This window comes from Heterocephalus glaber, unplaced genomic scaffold (assembly GCF_053883595.1).
Source record: "Heterocephalus glaber isolate CG9 unplaced genomic scaffold, H.glaber_assembly_v1.0 deba00000331, whole genome shotgun sequence".
Taxonomy (NCBI): Eukaryota; Metazoa; Chordata; class Mammalia; order Rodentia; family Bathyergidae; genus Heterocephalus; species Heterocephalus glaber.
In genome coordinates this window covers 46,978,031-47,003,904 of record NW_028258142.1, presented here as the reverse complement: position 1 = coordinate 47,003,904, position 25,874 = coordinate 46,978,031, and the positions used below count along the sequence as shown (strand labels likewise).

Below are 25,874 nucleotides of genomic sequence, written 5' to 3'. Positions count from 1 at the left end.
GATCTTTCTGTGTAGAAGAGCATATTCAAAGACCATAATTCTTAAAGATCGAAACTCAGTTTCATCGTGAGTAGTAAGTGGTAAGGTGGAAATGAAACATAACACTCAGGTCCTAGAGTAAGATTGGAAGATGCTATAGAAGCAAGATTTGTGAGAGGTAATTATTTCTGAGCTTGGAATTTGACAGCTTGGAGGGGCAATACCTACATAGAAACCTACTTTAGTGATTTGCACCACAGCCACCCAGCTCCCCTTGCTAGAAGTCATGTCACCAAAATATCTTGGTTGAATTATTTTAAAGATTTAAAATTAAAATATGGCCATGTTGAGCCACCTTGGCTCATCCAGTTCCAGACTCAACAGTCTAAAAATGAAATCTTGTTTATCACAATTACTGCTGCCAGCAACAATGTCCAAATTCATAAATATATTGTACAAGGACTTTTGAGATGTGGCCCCCTTCACTTTCCAGACTCATCTTTGCCAGTTTCTCCTTCACACTCCAAGCTCCTGCTATACTTTCTTTCAGTTCCTAAAACAAGCTGTGATTTGCCCTTTTCCAAGCCTTGGATCTGCTTGGAACCAGTCTTTTATATAGAATGAAGGCTCCTTTTGCACCTAGCTCATACTCATTCTTCATTTCCCTATTTAGTTATTATTCTTCTGCAAAGGTGATTCTAACTCTTCAAATCTAAACCAGTGTCTCTGTTAGTGTTTCAAACACTGTCCTATTCTACCTCCAAATTCTCTCTAATGAAGAGCCTACCCAACAACCAGCCTGAAGCCTCCCAAACACAGTGTCTACCTCCATCTGCTTCGCGCTTGTATTCCTAGGTATTTCTAGGCTCACTGGAAAGTGCTTGGTAGTTATTTGTTAAAGGATGAATGAAATGTAAAGCTCTTGGCAGCAAAATTGTATTATTCAACAAAAACCTTGAACATACATGTTAAATAAAATTATCCAAGATTCATAAAATTAAGTCAACACTTACTTTCTCAACCATAAAATAAAGTCATTGTAAGAGTTGAAATCATTGTGCATTAATGAAAGTTCCATTAAAAAGCCTACTTGATGAAAATTAGTTGATAAAGTGAACATGAAATATATGAAAGGTAAAAAAAAAATCCTGTGATGTTTTTTGTTAGTTGGGATCCTTCCAGTATGTTTATCAAACTTGGAAGTCAACATTATTCCCATTTTTCAAAAAGAAAAGTGCCAGGAAAATTCATTTTTGCACACTCTATGAGTCCTTTCATAATTTTTTAGGAGACACAGACACAATTTTCTTTTACATTGGATTTTGGTATGTACGCAACCATTTAGTTCTGAAATCTACCCTTTCTATGAGCTTGGTAACATGTGACTACTGGGCCGGGGATTTAGCTCAGTTGTTTGGCCGCCTGCTGAGCAAGCGCAAGGACCGGAGCTCGATCCCTGGTACCAAAAAAAAAAAAAAAAAAAAAAAAAAAAAGGATTATCTTTTGGCTTTACTTGATGTATTACTGTGTTCTGGAATTATTTCATGTAAGTATGCTATCCAGTGAACATCTATATTATTGCCTTATTTTATTATAAATAATTTATGTAGCTGCTGCAGTTGATGGATTGGACTGTTTTTTAGAGCAGAGACTGAATTTCATCTACCTTTGCATCCTCAGTGCTCAACGTGACACCTTGCATGTTGTAGGTCCTCAGTAAATGCTTGTTCAACAGATGAAACAAAATTTGCCTTGTGACCTTTGCAAATCTAGTAATTTGGTCATGTTAAACACCTCAGTGAATTAGAAGAATTTAGTGTTTGGTTTTCTAAAATCCAAATGGGGTCACATCTTCTTCAGTGCTGAAAAGTGCTTTTCTTCTTTCTTTTCCCTGAAAGGTGATGTCCAAACATTTCAGCACCTATATAAGATTCCTGTTGGATGGGCTTCTACCTCATCTCTCATTACTGCCTCTCCTCTGGTCCTGAGTGGCCCCCAAGCCCATCACACTGACAGATGCTTCAGCCTTTTGCCATTGGCATCAGTGGTGGTTGGTTATTATCTGCTTAATCCTCCATTTCATTATTTATATCTATGTCACAAACAATAGTAGCTCCTCTTAAATTTTGTCCTGGATTTATAGTAAACATTTAACATATTTTAAAATTTGATTTTTATACCACTGATCATATCCCTAACACTTAGATCAGGGCCTGGCACATAGAAACAAGCAAATATATGTTGATGATAAAATGAAAGGATCTTTTACAATAAGGATCATTCCCTCATTTTAAGAATAAATTGAATTAAAGAGATTAAGTAACTGCCTAAGCCTACATAGTTTAGTCAATTGAAGAATCTGGATCACCCTTTCTTTCTATTTTTTTTCTTTTCCCTGCCCAGAAACAATTTTTCTTTCAGTATCCATCTAAGGAGACATATTCTCAGGATAATATATCCTGACCACCTCAAACTCTCACCCTCATGCCTCCTCACAATAAAATGAACCACCCTCTCACATTAGTGACTCATTTTCAATTTTACATGATTGCACCTATTAGGATGTCACGGTGTAATGTGTTCAATGTCTCCTCACTTTTCTTGATGCCACTGAAGTCCAAACCTATGCCTTTTTCATTCATGCATTTTCAAGTTTTAGCAGATAATTGGTGCTCAAACTATTTTCTGAGTTCAACTGAAATGTCAAAATGTTTAAACTATATTAAAATATGGACTTAAACTTGTACTTTATTTTTATTGTTATCCTAAATATATAATTTTAAAATATAATTAAAAACATCCAAATCTGTTGTAGCCTTTTACTGTCCATGGCTTTTTCAGAGGAAACTGTATAGATTCATGTCTCAGTGCTTTGACTTCTGCCATTTGTTCTCATCACTCAATTGAAATTGCTCTCCAGAGACATCCAGCCCAATGTCTCCTTCCCCTGTCTCTCTCCACAGCTTCACAACGATCTATTGGTGCCTTCTATTTTAGTTTGGATTGAATATGCCAGGGTCTTTTTGTTTTCTGGCTTTCTGTTTGCTTCATGTCCATCTGTCTTCACTGTTTCTCTTCTTTTGTACACTAGACAGAGGCTTAGGTCTATTGGCATGTAGCTTCTCTTTTGGCTACCTGGCAACAACCTACTGATGAACCTACCTCTTTTCTTCCAAGTCTTTCCCTCATCAGTGGCTTCCCAATTCTACCTGTGAGCCTACTCACTATATCATCTTCTACCACCTGAAACTCTGTAAACTCAGAACTGAGCCTGGGGCTGCTCCCACCATGGCAAAGGGCCTTTTACCTCTTCTCAGGTGGATTTTCTCTACCTCTTTTCTCTTGTATCCCTGAACCATTCCATGTAATGTGGAGACATCTTTCTGTCCAAGACTCACACTCACTGTGTCATTCTACTGATCATAGACTTGGATGGTTCTCCACAGTAGGTCTCTGCCCTCACTTGCTGTTTTGTATCCTTTAGTCCTTTCTAACCCATGGTTATGTGCTCAGCAGATATTTGGTACCTCATTCTTTGTGGCTTTATTTTCCTCTTCCTTTTTGATCACTCAAATTTCTCTCATCAAAATTATCTTCATTTTTGGGCTCATATAACACTCTTGTGACTGTTAATTGTGATATATTATCTTGATTGGATTAGTAATGCCAATAAGATTAGGAAAGCATACTTTGGGGTATGTCTGGGTAGGTCCTGGACAAGTTACTTTGGGTACTATACCTGGTCCCTGGTCTCTTTTCTCTCTGGAAGTGTTCCTCTGCTCTGGCTCCTGGCCACCATGAGCTAAGCAGCTTCGCTTCGACATACCTTTCTGCCACAATATTACTGCCTTGGAGGCTGCCAACAACCATGGACTGACTCCTCTGAAACTATAAGCCAAATAAACATCTCCTCCTTTAAAGTTATAGAAGCCAAAGTGTTGTGTCCCAGCAGTGGGAAAACTAATTAATACACCTTCTTCAAGAAACCTACATGGCACTATAGCCAGCAGACTGACTAAACCAGATTGCTTTCATCAGGTAAGGGGTAGTGCTTTTTCTTTATTAGAACAAACATCCTAGATATAGATTTGTTTTCTTTGCATGCAATATTTATGCCAAAACTACCATCCATGGAGTCTTACTCAATGCCTTATCCATCAGCAGCATATTCTACATAGTATTTTTTCTAATCAAGGAATTACAGCAGCAGGAGAAGAGGAAGAAGGGCAAGGAAAATGAGGAGGAAAAGCCAGGTGGAAATGTGAAAAAACATTGGTATGTGAAAGTGGATAGGATAAAAGAAATCCAACATGATCCCATGTCATTGCATTTTGTTCAACAAGCATTTGACAGGGAGCAAACTCCCTGCAGGGAAGTCACGTTAGTGTGGAGCAAACCAACCACCACACTTTTACTTTGTCCTCACTCTCCCTTCAGAAGTTCAGAAATGAAGGGAAAAAATTTTTTTTTCTGGTTCAGGTGCTCAGAATAGATAGTATGAGAAAAGTGACATTTTATGGGATAGATTTCAGCAAAGTCAGGGAACATTTTAACAAGCATATAGTTCAAGGTATTCCAGGATCTATTCTATGAGTGCAAGTTATTTACTGAAATAAGTTTCATAATAAATGCCTATAAAATGGCTCTGGACATGTATTATATGTTCCAGTTCCTGCACAATAATTAAATGGAAATAAGGGAAGAAGAAGGGACAAAAGTAAGAAAAAAGTAGTATTTACAAGCTTATAGAAATTAATTTTCTCCAAATTACCCCTCTCAATAAGTAATTTTTAAGTATTGAAATGGATATTAAACTTCCCAAGTAAATTTGCATGAAGTGAGACTATTTTTGTAAGATTTAGCTAAGGTCTGGATTCTGGAGTCAATAAGAACCACTTCAGCAACACTACTTACTGTGCACTTATATGAAAAATGCCTATAACGTTATTTGATTTTCAACTGCCTGTAGGTTAAATGTTATTACCCTCATTTTATTGATAAAATATCCAGAGTTAAAAGAAAAAGAAACTTGTTCAAGTTACAGAACTGATAAATGTGGTTCTGTGATCAGGGAATAACTATAAGCCATAACCTAATTTCTGGATATTTTAGCATAAGTCAGATCTGTTGCTGCTCATTTTCAGGCCCTACGCCATGACCTTTTAAAATTATATTGTAGTGGTTAAATGTGGACCAAATTATTTGGGGTTTAAATCCAAATTCTAGCAATTCTTGACATCACTATTTGTAACTTCTTTGGATCTTAGTTTTCCCTTAAGTAAAAACTAGAATAATAACAAAATCTAATTGTTTCAAGAAGAGTTGTGAAGATTACATGAGTTAGTTCTTAGAAGAGTATCAAGCACATTTCTAGTAAGAACTCAATAAATTATACCTTGCATTATTAATCCTGGGGATCAAATTAGTGGTTTTGTTATCCTTTTTTTTTTTAAACTGTCATCTAAGCTATCCTTTTGACCCCTACTAACCTCAAGATCTCCATTTGAAAAGTACATAAAAGCACAATAATAATAAGGCTACAGATGACAATTGCTCCTAGCACATAATATAAGCCTCATCTATTATTTAATATATACAAATAATATAAACTATTATATTGAGACAATTGGAATGTATAGCTCCATGACTCTGGTTTTAATTTTTCTTCTTTTAGTCCCTAAAAATGGGTCCATATTGAGTACTTCTAGGAATTCTGGTAATACTAATTATTTCAAGACATGTACAAATCACTTCTGAGTGTTTGATTTAGAGATTTTTTTTCTCTTACAGCTCCCATACCATACTCCACAAATCTATAAAATGTAGTGATATTTTTGACCATTTGACTTTACTTCTAGTGACTGAATACAAATGTAAAAAGATAAGCATACTCCCCACACAAAATAAAATCCTCACAAACAATAAATACCAAATACAAAGACATACAAAATAAAACTATTTCTTTTTTAAACCATTAAATAAAAAGTTATCAATTGGTAAGTTTTCTTTATTTTGTACTTTGGTTAAAAATATAACCTAACTATAACCAGATTACTTATGAATGCATGGCAGCAATAGCTCGAAGGTCAACTGAGAATTTTGTATTGACCGAACTGAACTCTTACATGTTTAAAAAATAACTCAAAATGCATAGTTTGCTGCATGTGCAGAATTAAAAATCAACTTCACATTGCACTTTTCAGCATATAAATTATAGAAAACCCTGGCCTTTCCATTCTCCTGAGATAACAAATGTGAAATGAACTAACATGGACTGCAATATCCATAGCAGGCACTCAAAATGTGGCTTTGTCCTCCCTCTTCTTGTAATCAGAATTAAAAAAAAATAAGCATATGTAATGGTAAGCAGATCAGCAAAACAAATCACAACATGGGCATGGAATTGGGTGTTAGGGACCATTTGAGCGGGTCTCAATGTCTTCTTAGTAAAATTAATGGTTCCTTGTTTTAAAAATAATGTTATTCTATAAAATAGTTGATTTTATAATTCCTAAATGAATATTTTTTCACAAAATTATACACATTTAAATTTAGAATGAAAATATGACAGATGCTATCAAAACAATCATATCACATTATGCCCTTGTACATCTTTTGTTTAAAATTCTATTAAGCACAGAAAAAAATGTATCCATTAATGAATAGAAATGTAGTCCCTACAATTTATAAGGACAGAATATAATGTCCATGTGTTCTTATGCACATAAATCTATATGTAATATGTATTTATATATAAAATATGAAGATGTTCTCAGTTGGTAGTTAATAAAACATAAATTTGAAATTTACCCAGGGCTTTTAAAAAAAGTACTCTGAATCAGTTGTACATTTGATTACATTTAAAGAATAAAACAATGAATGGATATTTTACAGATATGTTTAAGTTTCCAGTAGAGGCAACTGGTATGTTATTTTCTGTTTGTAAAGCACCTCATATGTAAAATGCAAAACACATATTTATATAAGAAATGCTACTGCAAGTATTTGCCATTTATCAAGGAATTGTATATTAATTAGATACTGCTATATCTTGGACCTTAAATGGCCCCCAAAAGCCAATATATTGGCATGGTTGGCAGCCTGTAATGCTACTGGGAGAAGGTGAAATTTTGTGTGTGTGGGTAACCTAGTGGAAGGAAGTTAGGACATTGGAAACTCCCTTTGACGGGGATACTGAGACCCTTGTCCATTTCTGTATCTCTCTTTGCTTGCCAGGCATAATGTGGTGAGCAGCAATTCTGTGAAGCTCCCCCACCATGAGGTACAGCCTTGTCACAGGTCCAAAAAGCAATAAGGCCAAGCAATCATTGGCTAAAGCTTCTGAAGCAACAAGTCACAATAACCCTTTATTTCTTTAAACTGATTATCTCAGGTATTCTGTTACAGTGTCACAAAGCTGACTAACAAAGATGCTATGCCTCTCTGGATGTCTTGTCCTGTCACAGGTACCATGCAGTCCAGAAAGATGACTAAATTCTCAGCGTCAGCCAGTGCATAGACTGCTGAATCACAACACATGAATTCAATATCAGACTTTCTCACTTAACTAATTAGATAAATAATGGCAGTTGAAACACACTCAGTAAATTTTATTTCCATTTATTTAAACACAGCTAATAATTATACCTCCTCTTCTTATTATATTAAGTTTGAATTATGAATATGAAGGAGTTATACTAATGCTCATTATTAGAATTAACATGACATCCCAATACCAGAAATTATATCCTTTATCCTATGGCTATTGGGTCCTTTTACATCTTTTAAGCCCTATCTAATTAAACAATTTTATTCATTTAGCTTTCCAAATATTTCTTAAATTGATGCTGTCCTCTCCAGGCTTTCTCCTGCCTCCCTAAGGCAAGCACTTAATCTTTATTAGGACCCTTATTCCTTTTTACATCATTTAAAGCTATCTTGCTGTCAGATGCAAGAATGATGAAATTCAAACACAATCTGGTCATTCTGTTTTCCTGTTCTACATCCCAAAGTGATTCTCTATTATTCAAAGACTGAAATCCAAGCTTTAAAAAGGCATTCAAAGTCTTCTTCAGCTTGACATCCTGTCCTCTTCCCCAGACTTCTCTCTCACCTCTTCCATTATCCTCAAGATGTCTAGTCTTTACCTTAATGCTATTTTCATTAAATCCTCTCTGTTTGGAATTTCCTTCTCTCTATCAACAAATGTCTATCTCACACTCTTATTTAAACACTAAGAAGTAATTCAAGACAGGTCAGTAGGCCTAGAAGACACTTTCTCACACAAATCAATTTCCCTGTTACTTATTTATATATCTGTTTCTATGGCCAAAAAGTGCAAAAAGTGAATTCTTAATGACAGGGATTCTTTTCTTCATCTTTCTGGTACCCAGGAGAGGGCATAGGCCATATTAGGCATATTTACGATATGATTTCAACCTCAAATAAGAAAAAAGGAATGGTCAAAATTTATGGTAAATAAAATTTATTACAGTAAAAGACCCATTGCCATTTATCTCTCTTAAAATACTACCTCTTTCCTTCAAATGCACTTATCCCATCACTCTTGTCACTTTGTGAAGCAATTCTAGAAGTCTTCCTTTTAAGTGTCTTTATGCATTGTGATCAAATGTACAATGAATGCTGTTGTTGATTGCTACCCAACAGAAAGGCTCATAAAAACATTATAATATATCTATATCCACCTGATTCACAGCATCTGACACTGTGAAAGTTCTTGCATTTCCTCAAAGTCAAAATGACTATAGAAGAGAAGGTAAAAGTTTTGAATTGATTCAAGACAACAAGGCAGCCAAGATAGCGCAACTAGAAAATGAAAGATACATGAAAGACAACTTTTAGAACCGCTTCAGAAAATGGCAAGAATGATAGGATAAGTATGTTCAAAGAGAAGAGGAATATTTTAAGGGGATGGACTACAATGTATCTTTTACTATAATTAAAAAATAAACATTCACTGTATTATACATATAATATATATACACTGTTATATCTACCCCAAATATATGGGTTAAATCTAAAATGTCCTGCAAATGACTCATATGTCAGAGGTGGAACTTTTGAAAGGTGAGTGGATCATGGGGCACTATAATTATCAGTGTGCTGATCAATTGATAATTTCATAACTGAGTGTACCTTTAGGAAGTTGGGCCTAGTTGGAAGAAAGGTGTCACTGGAGGCTTGCTTTTGGAGTTTGTATCTTCCCCTCTGAATCTTCCCCTCTCTCTCTCTGCTTCCTGTATGACACGTAACTAGCTTTCTTTTGCCATGATTTCTACCATTGTATTTCTGCCTTGGGGCCAGTTGACTATGGACTGACTCCCCTGAACTGTGAGCCAAATTAAATCTCTCTTCCTTTCAGTCATGGAGGTTGGGTATTGTGTTCAGGAACAAAAATCTCACTAACACAGAATATTGATACTCAAGGAGTGATATTTTGCTGTAACTGTGCCTGACCATTAGTTTAGAAGCCTTTGGAAGTAGTTTGCAGGAAGAGTTCAGAAAGATTTGTAGATGTTGCCTAGAAAAGTCCAAGAATGCTATAAACAGAGCTGAATGGGTGATTCTTGTCAGAGCTCAGATGACCAGAATGTTGACAGAAATCCAGAGAATAAAGACTAGCCTCATGAGGTTTCTGTTGGGAACACGGACTCCATTGGTAGTTAGACTAGAGGCCATGTGTTATACTATGGCAGAAAGTTTGTCTACATTTTGCTCACATCTTGAAACTTTGAGGGAGACCAAGATCAAGGGCTAAGGTAATTAATTAATTAATCTGGTAGAGGAAATTTCAGGAAAGCCCACTATTCGTGCTGTGGCATGGATGCTGTTAATTGTTCTTTGTCAGATTTATAGTGAAAATTAGGAGCAAACAGCAGAGCAGACAAATTTATATTTTGGCCCAGAAGGAATCACATGTAAAGTTGAGACCAAAAGAATTGTGGTTGTTGAAAAGATTAGCACAAGGTACACATAATTAAGTACTCTGTACTGGAACAAATAAAAGATGCCTTGAAGTTATCTTGGCAATCAGCAAGACCCCACCCATTACAGGCTCAAAGGTGCAAAAATGTAAACCTTTCATTTGAGAAAAGAGTCTCTGACCAGACATCTATAAGAGTACAATCTAAGAAATTGCTTTCCTGGTACTCGTTTCCTCAATTTCACACATCCAGCCACTCAGAGGCCTCTGTATCTGTGGTTCAAGGGAGTTAGGGTAATAATTGATCTTCTATGAACCTTGACATCATCCACATGGTGCTGATTTTTCAGTCATATAGAATTCAAGAGTGATGAGATCAGGATGACTTCCAACCAACTTTCAAATAAAGGCATGCAGGCCAAGCAATGTATCTTGAAAGGATGATGTATTTAGCTGTAAGAATGAAGCTGAAGGTGCACTGGAGACACTAGGAAGCTGGAGATACCAGGAATGTGGATCATCTGCTCAGGAAAGCTGAAGGAAGTGAGTGAAGCCAGCCTAAGAGAGGAGCCATGTGAGCTGTAAACACACATAGGGGTAGGCCTGCTTAAACTCTGGAATTCATATTTGGGCACAACTTTCCCTGGATACTGGATAAAGAGCTATAGGAAACAAAGTTTGGCTTCCCAGTTTTCAGTCTGCCTTTGGTCCAAATCTTTTATCCTCCTATTTCTCCCTTTTGGAATGGAAATATTTGCCCTGTGCCACTATATGTTAAAAATATTTAACTTTCTCTTTATATTTTTACAGGTTCACAGCTAAGAGTTTGACTTAAATCTCAGAGGAAAATTTGAACTTTGACTTTTCAACACTGCTGAAACTGTTACGACATTGGTGACTTTAGAGACAGACTGAATACATTTTACTTAATTAGATGGATATAAAACTTATGGAGGCTGGGGAAGAATGTTATATTTTAGGTCTAGAATCTCTCCCAAAGTCTTATCTCTTCAGAGGTGGGGCTTCTGGAAGATGCCTGGATCATGGGACACTATACTCTTCAATGGGTTGAGCCATTGATGAATTCATTCATTGCTGAATGTATTGTTGGGAAGAAGAGTGTCACTGGGAGTGCACCTTCAGAGGGCATATCTTTCTCTTTAGCTCCTCATTTCTTTCTCAGCTTCTTAGTTGCATGAAGCAAGCAGCTTTTCTTTGTCATGCCCTTCCTCCACAATGTTTTTGCTTTGGAGCCAGCCAATGATGGACTGAATTCCCAGAAGCGTGAGCCAAATTAAACCTCTCTTCCTTTATATTTTGGGTGTTCAGGTATTGTGTCCAGCAATGGGAACTAATACAATGAGCAAGATCTAGACATAAGTCTCTCCATAATACCAAAAGGGCTAGATATTGAAAATTATCAGATTGAAACATTAATTGGATAGAATATCTACAAAGATAGACCAAAATAATATTATTACAAAAGTTAATCCATTGTTCTTAATATTTAAAAAACAATTTCATTACATCTTGATCTTTAAAAAAGATACAATATTTTCAAAAATGTTGTTTCTATGAATCATAGCAAAGTAAAATTATATAACAATAATCAGTGGTAATTATGTTTGATATTTAAAAAATTTAATTTGAATATTAACATTCATTTTTATAAAATATTAAGTAAAAGTTAATTGAAATATACCACATTAGACCACATAGGAGAAAAATATTATTACATAAAGTGAAAATTGAGGAGGTCTTAGAATTAAAAAGCAAATATATGATAATCAAAGTTGCACATTGTCCATCAAACTGTAAGTATTCTTCCACCATAATTATTATTTGAAACATTATTCTTTTTGGGAGATTATTTTAGAACATTATGCCATATTAAGTAAAATATGAATGGGTCATAAATACTAAAAATACTCAGAACACGAAATTTAAAAAAACAATGATTCAGTGTTCTTAAGATTTTATACTTCCCTCTATTAAAATTCTGGCTTTGTTTCCATTTTCATTGTCTAGTAATTTTAGACTGGATAGTAGCTCTAGATTTTCCACTGACTGGTCTCTCTTTTTCTGCATAGCTAGTTCTTTAACGCTCATTCATAGTTATTACTTTCTAAGCTCATCATCTTTTCTATTCACTTCTGAATTCTAAAGTTATTAAGTTGGCCCTTAAAAATGTGGCCATCAGCAAAGAAAATAAATATCACCTAAACTCTTTCCATTCAATATATTTAGTCTTTTTAGATTGGTTAATGTGATTCCTTGGTAGTCTAGTCAGTAAATTTGCATAATAATAAACAATCAGTAAATGGCATAGTCTAACTCAGCTATTCTTTTTAAGCATTTCTATTCATTGTTCAATTTTAAAAATGCTTTATAATCATTTTTGCTTGATATTATTCACAATAAAACTGTAAACTAGGTCAATATTAAATTATCAAGAATCTGAGCTCTCAGAGACTCCATGTAATTATACTTTCATATTGCTCCAAGGAAGGAAAAACTGGCAATGTTGTCATTTCATAAGGTCACACTAAGTGATGGAACATTCCTAAGGACTAAAAAGATAATATTGATTAAACAGAACATTAGTTTGAAGTTTACCTGATAGCTTAAAAGTACAACAATTGTTAATTCAAAACTAGACTCTAGAGCACTCTATATATGGGTTCAAATTGGCATGAAAATCCCTACAGCAAAATTCCAGAAAGATTCCCTCACAATTAAAATGATTCATCTTTCCCATCTGAGCCTTACAGTCAAATCACCCCCTAAATAAGAATCACTTAATATTATTTACACCAATATTGAAATTCCCTGTGCTACAGCTTCTAAAATATCTCCTTCCTACCTGGGTGCCTTCATTTCCTTCTTTAGCTTTTATGCCAGTTTTCCTAGTGGGTTGATACTCTGAAGGATGATATATTTTGACTATTGCCTCAGTCTATTCTCTTGCCAGATGATCTTTACAACCACAACGTCTTTCAGCAGCACTTCTGCTCTGAGATCTTTCAAATGACTGCCCCACCAACCTGCATCATTCTTCTGACACAAATATCCACAATGCCTAATATACATATTTAACTGGTATTTCATAGGCACTGTAAACTTTCCATAGCAAAACCTTCTTCTTATTCAGCATCTTAGTAAATGGAATCATCATCCACTTAGGCAACCAAGCCAAAAATCTTGGAGTCATTCTAGAATGTTTTAAGCCTTGGTTCCCCATGGAATAAACATTTATGCATTTCTTCAAAATATTTATTGAGTGGCTACTACACACAGATTTTAAGCCAGGTACCAGGCATACTACATTTTAAGCAAGGTAAACCTTATCATAGTCTTGTAATGTGCATTCTAATTGCATAGAGAGAGGTAAAGAGGCTATTTATGCTGTAGTCTAATGGGAAAGGCATTCCTAGGTTTTGACAATATCTAACCTATGGAGCTATAAATCATAGTCCTACAAATAGAGTGTCAAAAAAACAAAAGTAACTTGTTAATTTTTTTAACCATGTAGCTGCTTTCTATTCTCATTGCCATTTATTTTATTGTAATCATCCTTATTTTTCTTCTGGGTTGCCACAGTAGCTCTATAAACAACTTTCTGCCTTTCCTCCCTAGTTCCTATCTTATTCATCCACTACAATGTTGCCAGAATACTTCATCTAAAATTCCAAGCTATGGCCGGGCATAGTGGCACAAGCCTATAGTCCCAGCACTCAGGAGCCTGATCCAGGAGGATTGCCATGAGTTCAAAGCCAGCCTGGGATATGTAGTGAGTTCAAGGCCAGTATGAACTACATAGTGAGACCCTATCTCAACAACAAAAAAATTAAATTCCAAGCTAACTACCATCTTACCGTGCTTAACTTTTTCTGCTGTACATAATCTAAAGTCTTAAAATGGCCCAAGCCTTTATTAATGGAGCCTCCTCTTTGTACTTTATTCCTCCACACAACTTCTCTGATGTGGCTATTCTAATCTCCTTGCCAATCTCCATCTCAAGCAGCACTCTCATGGGAGTATGCCTCAAAATATCCTTAGCTCTCTACCATAAGCAAGCCTTTCAATTCCAGTAACTTGCGCTTGCCCTTAGTCACTCATGTCTGGCATGAGTCTCTTCCTAAGAATCACTGTAGTGATTCTTCTTTTTGCTCATTTCATCCTGTCCACATGCCCATCGTTTCACTGACAGAATCAGATTGTAATCATAAATTTGTCTCTCTTTTCTGCCACAGCTTTGGAAGGGTAGGGATCCTTTTTTGTTTGCTTGATTATATATTTTTGATTTCTGTAATACTTCCTTTCGTGTAGGAATCTACAGTAAATATGTGGGGACTAAATTAGTTGCTGACAAATCATTTATCTTATTTAATAATGAGGTTCTTCCACAAATGTCAAGTTATGAAGTTCCACCCAGCTCAGAATAAAAAATATTTCCCTAACTTGAGACCAAGTCTCTTCCCTATCTGCATGAAAGGCCCTTGAAAGTATCTAGTAAGAGATTTCATGTGAAGAAAAATGGTAATCTTACATTTTCTTAAAATTCAAGACTCCTTCTAGAAGCATATTTTCACTATTCAATAGAAATAGTATTTTTTCACTTGAACTTAATGTTTTAACATAAGAATTAATATTTGTTTACATTTGCATAAAGAAATTTTCTACATATATGTTTGCTCTTTCCCAAGACAATACACAAAGGTTCTTGTGAAAAAAAGACTGGTATTTCTGGGAGATGCATGTGCTACCTACCCCACTGCTGCAAGTACACCAGGTATTTTTTTAATTGTATAAATATAAGGTGTACAAAATTATGTTTAACAAATATATCCACATAGCCACCCATTTAATGTATGTGTTCAAGAGTACCTAAAATCTACTCTCAGCACATTTTCAGAACATAATACTAGTAACTATATTCCTACTACTATACATTAGCTCACTACACTAATTCGTCTTACATCATTGTCAGATATTTACCATGTCCTGTTTGAAGAATGAATGAAAAGAATCCTTTTGATTCTGCTCTCAGTATGCTACTAAACTGTTTTCACAAATTCAATTATTTTCTATCTTTCTCTCCTTTGATTTTTCAACTTGTCCTTGAGATCCAACCCCTCTCTCCTTGAAAGATGGACTTTGCTTAGTTTCCACACACAGAATCATCCTGGTTCTTTGGCCTCTCTGGCTTTTCCTCTGTGGGTTGTTTAATTAATGGCTTGACAAAAATATTAAACAATTGTGCCTCAAGGGTATCTCCTTTCCTCTAGCCCATTTCCCATCTTAGCTCTCTCATGCAGTCCAAATTCCCCTCATTTTTCATAAATCCATAATAAGAGACACATGAGAGTAATTTCATTTCAATAACATGTGTAAGAATATGTTTTGATGAGCATAGTGCCTATAGTAAGATTGAACATAAGGAAGAAAAAGAAAAGAACAAACCATAGAATAATTTTAGAAAAATAATTTATCTGACAGCATTAAAAGGATGTTTTATGATTATATAATTCTTATAGAGACAGGGTAAAGTGGAGAATAGGAAAACGTGTTTTTTTTTTTTCTGTAAATCATATGCAGTGATTCAGATCATGTTAGCCAATATAAAATCATTAATGCTTGTGTGATCTGGCTTTAACCCATAGAAGAGGATATTTGCGCATTTACCACAGCAAAAGTTGTAGTAGCCTCCCTCGGGCAAAAGAGTTTAAGTGTCTGCTAATGTGGACTGGCTTGCCTAAAAGAGGATAAAATGTCAAACCCTCAGGCAAGAGACAATTTAAATTGAGTCAATTTGGAAATCACAGTGCCTCAGCAAACTCAGAAATTAATCCAGATTGAGACATTTCACTTTTAAGATCTGTATCAGACACCAGTTCTACAGCCTGATCTTAGAGGTTGTCATGTGTTCCAAAGGACACCTTCAAAAATTGCAGAGCTAAGTCACCAGCATGTAAAAGTTTTTTTTTTTAATAAAACAACTGAGATTGAAAAGGTAGTAATTTAGTCTAATATAAAATTTGAGAAATTTAGGTATGTCTAAAACATATTCCTGTCTTTTTATAATTTACAGAAAATTACTTCTTTATGTGGATGTTTAATCCCCAAATTTTATCCCGGCCACAAATGGTCTGTTAAGTAAGTCACTCACTGAAGTCCCCAAGTCTCTAACACAAACTGGAGAATTTAATTGAAACTTTATTGTTAAATACGCCTATTTGATCTAAAGAAACAAGATAGTGATCTTTTCATCCCTCAAAACTGTGTACCGAGACAGATGCATAAATCAATTATATAAATGAAATACATTAAATCAAACAATTGTGTGCATCAAACAATCAAAACCTTCAAGACATAATCCATATTGCTCAGTTTCTCTGGCAATTCTCTTTTATGCACACAATGTAAATGATTGTAAGTTTCTTGGTTACATATTACTGGGATTTGTTTTATATATTTTGGTTAGGAAATAAACTTTAACTCTTTGGAATATTTTCATCTCTTGCATAGAAATATTTCATGTGAACTTCATGACTCAGGAACTCTGAAAATGGTAACATGACCTTACCTTGCTTCCATTTTCTCTTGTCTCTCGTTCCATCTTGAGGTCAGAAATTAGAATGTTCTTGTATTTGCTTTTGCCATTGCTGCCGTGGTCCTCTATTCTGTATTCCGAAGTCAGCTGCGCAGAGAGGGGGCTGTCACTCAGGTTCAGCGGCTGCTCGTCCTGTTCTAGCCCAGCTTTGCCATCACTGTTGGCCTCTCCCATCTCCCTGCCATGTGTTCCCCCTGAAGCAATTGAACTGTGCCCCAGCGTCTCATTGCCATTAAAGCTCTCTGCAGCAGAATCATCTGTGGGGAAGAAAAATTTGTATTTTGATTTTAATTAATGTACTGCTTATTTTCTACATTAGCAATTACTGAGCACTTACTAGTATGTGTGTGGCATCGTGCCAACAAATGTTATATAAGGTATAAATAATGTGAGGCAACTATTGCTATGTTTAATTTAGCAGGTACATGAAAGAACAAGAAGTGAAACAGAATAATATGAAGAAGATAAACTTTTCAATATCAGATACAATCACAAAGTAAATTCAACAAAGAATAACACAATCATCAATCACTTGGGAAATTTTATTTTTCAATAAGCCTATACAGATTTGGTAAAAATTGCCTAGTAAATTGTATCACCTACCCTGTTTAATGGATATATACCTTGGAACAAGGTTTATGAGTGTTTAATGCACATCTAAAACATTAAAAATAAAGTTTGCTTCAGTCATTACTTTTCTCGGACTTTAAACCTGTGAAGTTTAATCATTGTGTATATCACTGTGTAGATGAAAGTACATTTATACCAGTGTTGATTCAAGTAAAAAAAAAAGTTAAAGTTACATAAACTAACAAAAATAGACTAGGTCAGTAACTGTTGGAAAAGTTAGAATATTATTGTAGTTATTCAGTGTTTTCTTTAAGGTGTAGGAAAATATGAGCCAAGAAAGTAAAGAATGGAAAAAGTTATCTTTTGTGGCTAATATGATTTCAATTTTGTAAGAAGAAAATAGACAAAGTTCACATAAAACAACAACATTCTATTTTTCTTAATTTCATCTTTACCTATATAAGAATTAGCTACTAATTACAATGGACCAAGGTATTAAATTATTAAAGACTATTAATGAACCCATAAGAATGTATAAAAACAAATAATAGTATTTAACATGGAATTTTTTAGTTTTATTTCTGAATATTATCAAGTATGCATTTTTGGGGTGATGAAATATTTAATGTCTTCAAGTCAATTTCATTCAGGGAAATATTTAAATTCTAAAGGAGTAATATGTCACTGTTCATATGTTTCTTCAACAAAAATTAACTTCCTACCTGTGGCCAATATGCAGTTAAATATTTGGCTTATAGAGACTGTCTTCCATGAGTTAGTTCACAGATAATTAAGAGACAGAAAAATAAACATGCAATTAAAGTACAAAGCAAAGAGTCTATGATCCAGTACAAGGGATAAAGATATCACCGAAAGCCACTTAAAGAAGGAATGAGAATTGAATTCTAAGACACTTGAGCCTTAGCCAGGTGGGAAAGTTGGGGGAAAGCGTTCTTCTCAGAGGGATCTGAGTGCAAAATCTCAGCTGAAAGGACACACAGGGAACACAAGAAGATTGCAGCACTGAGCACCAAAAGAGGAAGAAAAAGGACAAAGCTAGAAAGGGGGAAGAAAAATCCCAGGAAGGGTTCTGTATATCAAAAAGCTTGGAGTTGACTCTAAGAGCCAACAAGAGCCATTTTAATTCATTGTGGGAAGTGACTTTGAAAAATTATATTTTAAAGAGATCACTTCTGACAGGCATGAAGGGAACAAAATGGAAGTTGGAAAGATCACTGGAAAGATCCAGAAGTCTCTGAAGTTGGTATCTTTGAAATTCAAATTGAAGCAGTGGTCTCTCAGGTGAGGAGACAACCAGAAACACCATAAGAATAGAACAAGTAATGGAAATAGGAGAGGCAGTGGCCCAGCGCGAAGCCCAGGGCTCTAGCAGAGAAGCAAAATGAATTAACTTTAATTTTCAATGGAATTGTTAAAATAGATTTTCAAAACTTACACAAAAGTTAAAACATATTCAAATGGCACAATTCTGCTAAACTACTCTTTTCATGTACCCATTCAAGAGTTTATATATAGAGAAAACATACAAAGGAAATTTTAGGAGACTGGCCATAAATATGACATAGCAGTTTCCATTGCTATTAATTTGAGAAATCAAAACTCATCTTTTAGCCAGGCATGGTGACACAGAGCTGTAATCCCAGTACTCTGGGGGACTGAGAGAGACAGGAGGAGCACAGATTCTCAGCCAGTGTGGGCAACTTAGCTACTTAGTGAGATCCTGTCTCAAAATAAAATAATAAAAAAGAGCTGGCTGGAGATGTAGCTCACTATGAAAGTCTTGGGTTCAATCTCCAGTAATTGGTGGAGGAGGAAGCTTTAACGATGAAATGTGGAGGGATTTTGAACTGCAGAATTAGTGGAATGATTCAGATAAATAATTTGGAAAAATACGTATGTTCTGTTACTCTAGTTAAAGTCCTTGTACTAATATATGCCAAATTATTTCTCATTTTTAAGTTACTTCTTTCTAAGAATGTCCAAGGAAAAGCACAATAGGCTTAATCAAATATAATTATTTAATTCATGAAGGAAAATATCACTTAAAACTTATGTTCTAGAATTCTCTTAAAATACACTAAACATTTTATATAAAGATGCTTTATCAAAATAGCATAAATAACTCTAAATATATGTACATAAAAGATTTAAAAACCTACGTCAGAATAAAACAAATGTAATTTCTATGATGGTTAAAAATTAAACATGCTGTATCTATTCTTTTAATGAAATCACTATGTACATATTCCTAGTAAATACTATATCATTTATTCATTTTAGGTAAGATAAACATTATCATTTATCAAGAAAGGTTTTTACAAATGTCACTTAATTATAATTTCTGCATAAAATGTAAACAATAAAAGGGAAATAATTTTACATGGAGTATTTCACTCCTGATGTTACCAAGGTAACTAAATTCAACAGCTTTACATATTTCATTCCTGAGAAAATCAGTATGCTTTACACAGAAAAAATAAGCGATTTATGTTTGTTTATATCGAATATATATTCACCTATTTTGTAATTGAAATAGTAAAAAAATAATGTCTCATGCTACTGCTTTATAAATAGTAATTTAAAACAAAGTTTTGTTGTTTCTATTTTAAAAATTCTACATAGAGCAGAGAGTAAACATTACTCGGAGAATAAATTAACACTTTTATATTGGCTGGTTTCATGTAATCACATTAGCGATTTTCTTCTTTTCCTTACAGATACTTTTTAAAGAATTTAAAATCACAGACCTCAGACTCCTTTTTGTCACACCCAATTCACATCAATTCACTTCTTTAAAGGGGCAGTCTGCTTCCTTACCCAACCCTGTTTGCTCCATCCTGAGAGGCTCCTCTTGTAGGTACCAGGCTGCTACACAGAGGGGACAGGGTTTAGATTTGTGGGGAAGGCCTTTGGGTCCACAGGCCCAGGGTGATGGCTCTTCTCTCCAGAATTCAACCTAGGTACCATAGCATTTGAACCAAAGACTATATTTGAGTCCCAAAGAAAAACAGCACCTGGAGCTTTAGAAAATAAGAGTGCCCAGGGTACCTAGCAACAGAGGAGAATGTGAAATGTGATGACAGAGTAGTGTGGAATCTAGTGACATGAGGAGGACAGTTGGATGTTTAGATTTAATTTATTCTGAGGATAGTACTGAAGGGATGGAGCTAATGTTGTAGTGACTAATTGTGCTAAATTAACTCCAATGAAGCTCTAGTTTAACAGGTCTAGTAACACTAACAATAAGTGGCCACTCCTTGTTTCCTCTATCAATTAATAGAGATCCTAGAAATGCTATACTTAAGCTATTTTGACATTCCCACCAGTGTTTTGTGTGAAGACAGTTTTAACAGCATTGGATTTAATGGTTAGCTCTCTATATAGGGAATTAGTCTATAGCAGTATCTATGATGTGTGTGTGTGTGTGTGTGTGTGTGTGTGTGTGTGACTTTAATCTCCCAAAACATCTGACCCACTTTTTCTTTTACTCACTTTCAGTAGCTCATCTTCCTCTGTCATTAGGACAAGTGCCTTGGGCAAAATGGATAGAAAAAATATATCATTCTCATTTTAAGATTAGTACTTGGAACTTTAGTCTTAAAATCCAGGTCAGATGGTCATAGGACACACAAGTATTGTACTGTCTTTCCCAAATGCACAACAATCCTTTACCAATTGAATGAATCCTTAAGAAACTTATTCAAAAAAAGATTAGTGTGGTAATATCCAAAATGTAGAAAAAGATGAAAAATTTCTTTAAAACAAAGAATTTAGGTTCAATACCCCTTTATGCTTTCTGATCTATGCTCTATGTCTTCCCAAACATATAGCATCTGCTATAAAAAGCAGATACCTGTCCATTACTAGACCACATTTTGCAACTTACACCACACACCCCACCCCACCCCGGACTCCACAGCACAGGTAGCTGATCCTGTCTGAATTGACCTTTTGAGTGCTTCACAGTCAGACACTGCCTGCAGTCCCATGCTCACACTCATTTCTGTCATTTCTGATCTGTGTTGCAACCTGGACGTGTTTGCCTTATTTCCCTTCTTCAAACCTTTGTGATGGCTTGTTCATTCTTTGACTATTTTACTTATCATTGATAACATGGTTTTTAGCAATATTATAGCCTTGTTCTCTACATTATCTTTTGTTATTTCTCATGCAGAAATATGAACTATTGACTGCAAAATCCTGTAATTCTAAGATCTGGAATTCTACAAAACTTGCAAAAAATCAATAATGAAGAATGCAATCTCTCATTTTTGTTTATATTTGCAAAATATACTTTGGATTCTGTATTATTTGAAAATGTAATCTTAAACTTGAATGAAAAAATGGTGATGCATCTTGAAGTCAAACATGCATACCAAGGAATTTACTGAAGTAAATAAATACACATATGTTTGGATATCACTAACAGGGTAAAAGATGCGCATTTTAAAATGAAAAATATTGATTTTATTGAGGCTAGAAAAATAACGTAAGTTTGAATTGCCTAGAAAGGTAGTTGGTAGCTCTTTATTTATTCATTCATAGATAGAAGTCTAATTTAAAGAAGAGATATAGAGAAGGTATAGAATATGGTGGATATTTCAAAGCATAAAACTAAAATTCAGCACAGTGATCAAAAATTAAAACTAATTCTGAGGTATCAACAAGGAGGTAATGTTTATTCTTTATTTTGGTTAAAATGCTTTGTGAAATACTTGTTGTGTTCAAGACACTATTCTTGCACTGAGAGTCCAAAATGACAACATATGGAATTTGGTCTTTATTTTTGGCTATAGCAAAATAATTTCAGTATTAGGTAGGAGATAATAGTATCTGGTTAATAAGACTTTCATACAGAGATAATGAATACTAATTTCCTTTGAAGATAGGAAAGTCACATATCATTGGGGATGAAGAGGGTGACAGGGGAGGTCTCTTATAAGAGGCAGAATGTGCAAAAGGTGAGATAAGATAGAGGTATAATGATGATGGTAGGGGTAAATCCAGTTTAGGAGAGTGCATGAAAAATAGCTCCAAAGGCCAGGGAGAGTACGAAGAGGACAGGGAACTGAGAAGTTTCCACCTAACACGAGAGACAATTATATAATTTGGAAAGTTGAAGATATTTTACTGTATACACTTTTTTCTTGAATAAATTATAAAATGATTATTCTCCAACCACAAGTAGAGAATCACATGGATAATATGAATCTAGTCTGTGGAGCGTCCATACATGTAAGCTGCTATCAACTGGCCCATAACACAACTTTCTCCAATTTCAAAATGATTCTTTTTTTAAAATGGCCATTAATGTTTTTCTTCATCATTGGTTTCTTGTCTAAACAATTGTAAAATATTATTTTCATGTTTGCCTTTTGGTTTGTTTAGGGTTTCAAAGAACTGAGTATTTTATGGAAAATGATATGCACAAACATTTTGTTTTCTTACAATGTGATTTGAGAACATCTGATTATTTTGTTGACAAAGAAATAGTTACTGTGAATACCACTGTGTTCTCTTGTCTATAGTCATAACAGAAAAAACTTAAATTTCACTAGTTGTGTATATATACTTTCACTTCTCACATGATAACACTCATTTTTCTATGGAGTCCAAGGTAAGTGTTCCAAAACTAGACTCCATGTTACTTATTTCACTTGTCATAAATTTTACTTACATAATCATAATTGTCATGATTTTCAAATCCCCATACACAATGATGATATGGTTGTTTTCAGTAGGAGACTGGTTTTTTTTTTCTTTTTTTTTTCCATTAGGTTTATTGGTACATTTTAGGTATAAAATACAGTTACATTCATCACTGGGTTCTTGTACCATTACATGAGTATCTTGGTTCTTATTTTTTTTCCCCTTCCCTTGCCCTCCTTTCACCCCCTCCACCCTTCCCTATTTGCAAAGACCTTGTTTCCATTTTTTTTCTCTTCTCATATTTTTCCTTTCCCTTTTTTCCTTTCCCCTACCCCTCCCAATTCCCTTGCTCTTTTAGACCTTTTCTTCCTGTTACACAATATCAGTTACACATTTTTTAAATTACAATATTAAGATCTAGGAAACATTACCACAGATTTTACAGAATTTAAAAGGATATAGAAAGCATATTACAAAAATCTTTTTTGAAATAAATTTGACAACTTCTAAGAAGTACCTTGGAAGACAAATTAATGAAACTAACTCTGGAGGAAATATAAAATTCAGTAGGAGATTGTTTAATCTTCTTTCTGACATTGAAATACTTTGTTAGCTTGTGACTTTTATTAGCTGGGCATAATGGGGCATACCTGTAATTCAAGTACTCTGAGAGAATGAGATAGGAGGACTACAAGTTTGAGCCCTGCCTAAGTAACTTAGTAACTTAGTGAGACTGTCTCAAAATAACAACAACAACAATAATAAAAAGACTAGGTATATAACTCAGTGCAAAGGCCCTGAGTTTAGTCCTCATACCAAAAATAAGTTTTATTTACCAATTATATAGTAAATTTCCACATGGCAAGTACTTTAGATCTTATATTTCTTTGTGATCATCTATAGAACCCATTTAAACAAAGTTAACATTACTGTATAGATATAAGTATAGATGTGGATATATATACAGATATAGGTAAATAGAACAAAAATATAATGTATTTATGCATTTTTGTGTATGTACTGCGAACTCACTTGTCAAGCCATTTGCTGCCACATATTAAAACACAAGCAATTAATAATGTAGACCTTTTGACATCCAGTTTCATATGGCAAGTGTTATATATAATGATAAAATCTCATGCTAAATCAAAATGAATCTAAGACAATAATTAGGTAACAATTCAATGTTTTCAAAGAAAGCTGACAGATAATTGAAGGACCCTTGTTAGCAAGACAGACTCCATATTGCTGCTTGATCCACCTGCCTGCCCTTTAGATGAACTCAGAAGGAGGAAGCTTAGAAACCTCCTCCCCTTAGAGAGTCTCTTAGAAACAACAATTAATCAACTATTGTTTTACAAATATTCTAACAGCAGGACGTTCTGCTTCTGTACCTTTTGCTTGCTTTACTAGTTCTATCCCATAGGGGGGCCTAGGAACTGTTGGCCTCAAAGGTGTATAAAACATGTTTGTCAACCCCCAGTCGAGGCTCGAGTCCGATGCTGGGCTTGGGTCCCGGCCGGTAATAAACTCCTGTGTGGATTTAATATCGGTCTCTGGTTGGTTCTCTCTCACTGGGTACAACAATAATCACTAGAGAAAAATACGCCAGAAAAAACATTGAATGGACAATAGAAACAAGAAATTGTCGTATTGTATTATTATGAGGTCATTCTATTAGTAAATGACTTGACAGTTGTAAAAGAAATGGCTCAAGGATTTATCATTAATAACTACAAACTGATACCTGATAAGTCATGTGAGCAAATCTATTTCTGAAAAACAGTTCTAATTGAAGCTTAAAGTAATGCAATCTAAATAGAAGTTACCCTAAATTGATGTTTAGCCCAACAATAAAGTTTTCTTTCCTGGCCAATAACACATCATAAAATAGTTCATTCTGAAAATCTTACAAATAATGAAAAAAAACCAAAGCATAATATGGTCATGTTTGAAACAAGTGCCTCATGGGGTGGGGGATTTAGCTCAGTGGTTCTGGCACCTCCCTCGCAAGTGCAAGGTCCCAAGTTCGATCCCCAGTACCCAAAACAAAAAAAACAGCAACAATGAAACAAGTGCCTTGGAGCTGGACAGGATCTTGGCTAGCTTCAAATTTATCCCTGTTGTGAGCATTGTTTGAGCCTGCTTTCCCAAGAGAGGTGACTTACATAAAGACAGCAGATGAGGAGGCACCATAGGTATTTATTTGAAGCAGATCTGAATTGTGCATGGAGCTTCCAGAAATCCACTAATGAAAAATTTTTTCTGGTGCAACTAAAATTTTAATGTAAGTCCCCACAGTTTTCACTGAGTAAGTCTGTATTTTTACAAATGTTCTTCTTTGTCTGGTTGGCCATGATGAACTGAGTGTGACCTGATCCATTAAATATGATATTTGGACACTGTCCTTCGTTCAGCAAAATACAGTATAGAAATGGGTCTCCTTAGGCCCCAATAACATATGAACACATTGATCAAAACTTGTCACAAAATAGCAATTTTTGGTGGGGGGGCCACTGGGGATCGAACTTGGGACCTTGCACTTGCGAGGCAGGCCATGGAATCCCTGAGCTAAATCCCTGGCCCCTGCCAGAAAATAGTATTTAATCTATAGGTACTATCTTAAAAGACATTTTTTTTTTGGTACCGGGGATCAAACTCAGGTCCTTGTGCTTGCGTAGCAGGCAGCAAAACCACTGAGCTAAATCCCCGGCCCTTAAAAGACATTTTTAAGGAAAAATTGACTAAGAATGAAAAATGCTAGCTGAATGTCTCTGGTTTGCATGATTCTATGAAACCCAGCCATGGGCCCATTGCTCTCATGGCTAAATCCATACAGAGAATGAAGCCCATTACCGGGACAGGAATTTTGAGAAGTCTTTTTGCACACTCTCCTACGAACAAAGCTAATCCTCTGTTAGTTTCCACCATTTCTTGAGTGGTGACCAAACAATATAAAGGCTTAAAAATTGCCAGCTTGGAGGATTTGTTAACAGAAGTAGGAGGTAGAGTGATATTGATAAATCTTTCAAAATATGTCAAGGGCTTGAGGACATCTGCCCATCCTATGCATATAAAAACATTACTAGAGTAGAAGAT

General features: G+C 34.9%; 1 protein-coding gene across 14 annotated transcripts in view; it reads right to left on the bottom strand.

The window, feature by feature from the left end:
• Positions 1–25,874, bottom strand: part of Nol4 (nucleolar protein 4) — a 329,323-nt gene that overhangs the window by 117,880 nt on the left and 185,569 nt on the right. For 12 of the 14 annotated variants that reach the window (XM_004855194.4, XM_087193623.1, XM_004855193.4 and 9 more), the window contains one exon: positions 16,509–16,792. In XM_004855194.4, the coding sequence (XP_004855251.1) occupies positions 16,509–16,792 (284 nt within the window). Of the gene's footprint in view, positions 1–16,508; positions 16,793–19,943; positions 20,741–25,874 lie in introns of those variants that run through there. The other 2 variants (XM_021236661.2, XM_087193612.1) reach the window with 2 other exon arrangements.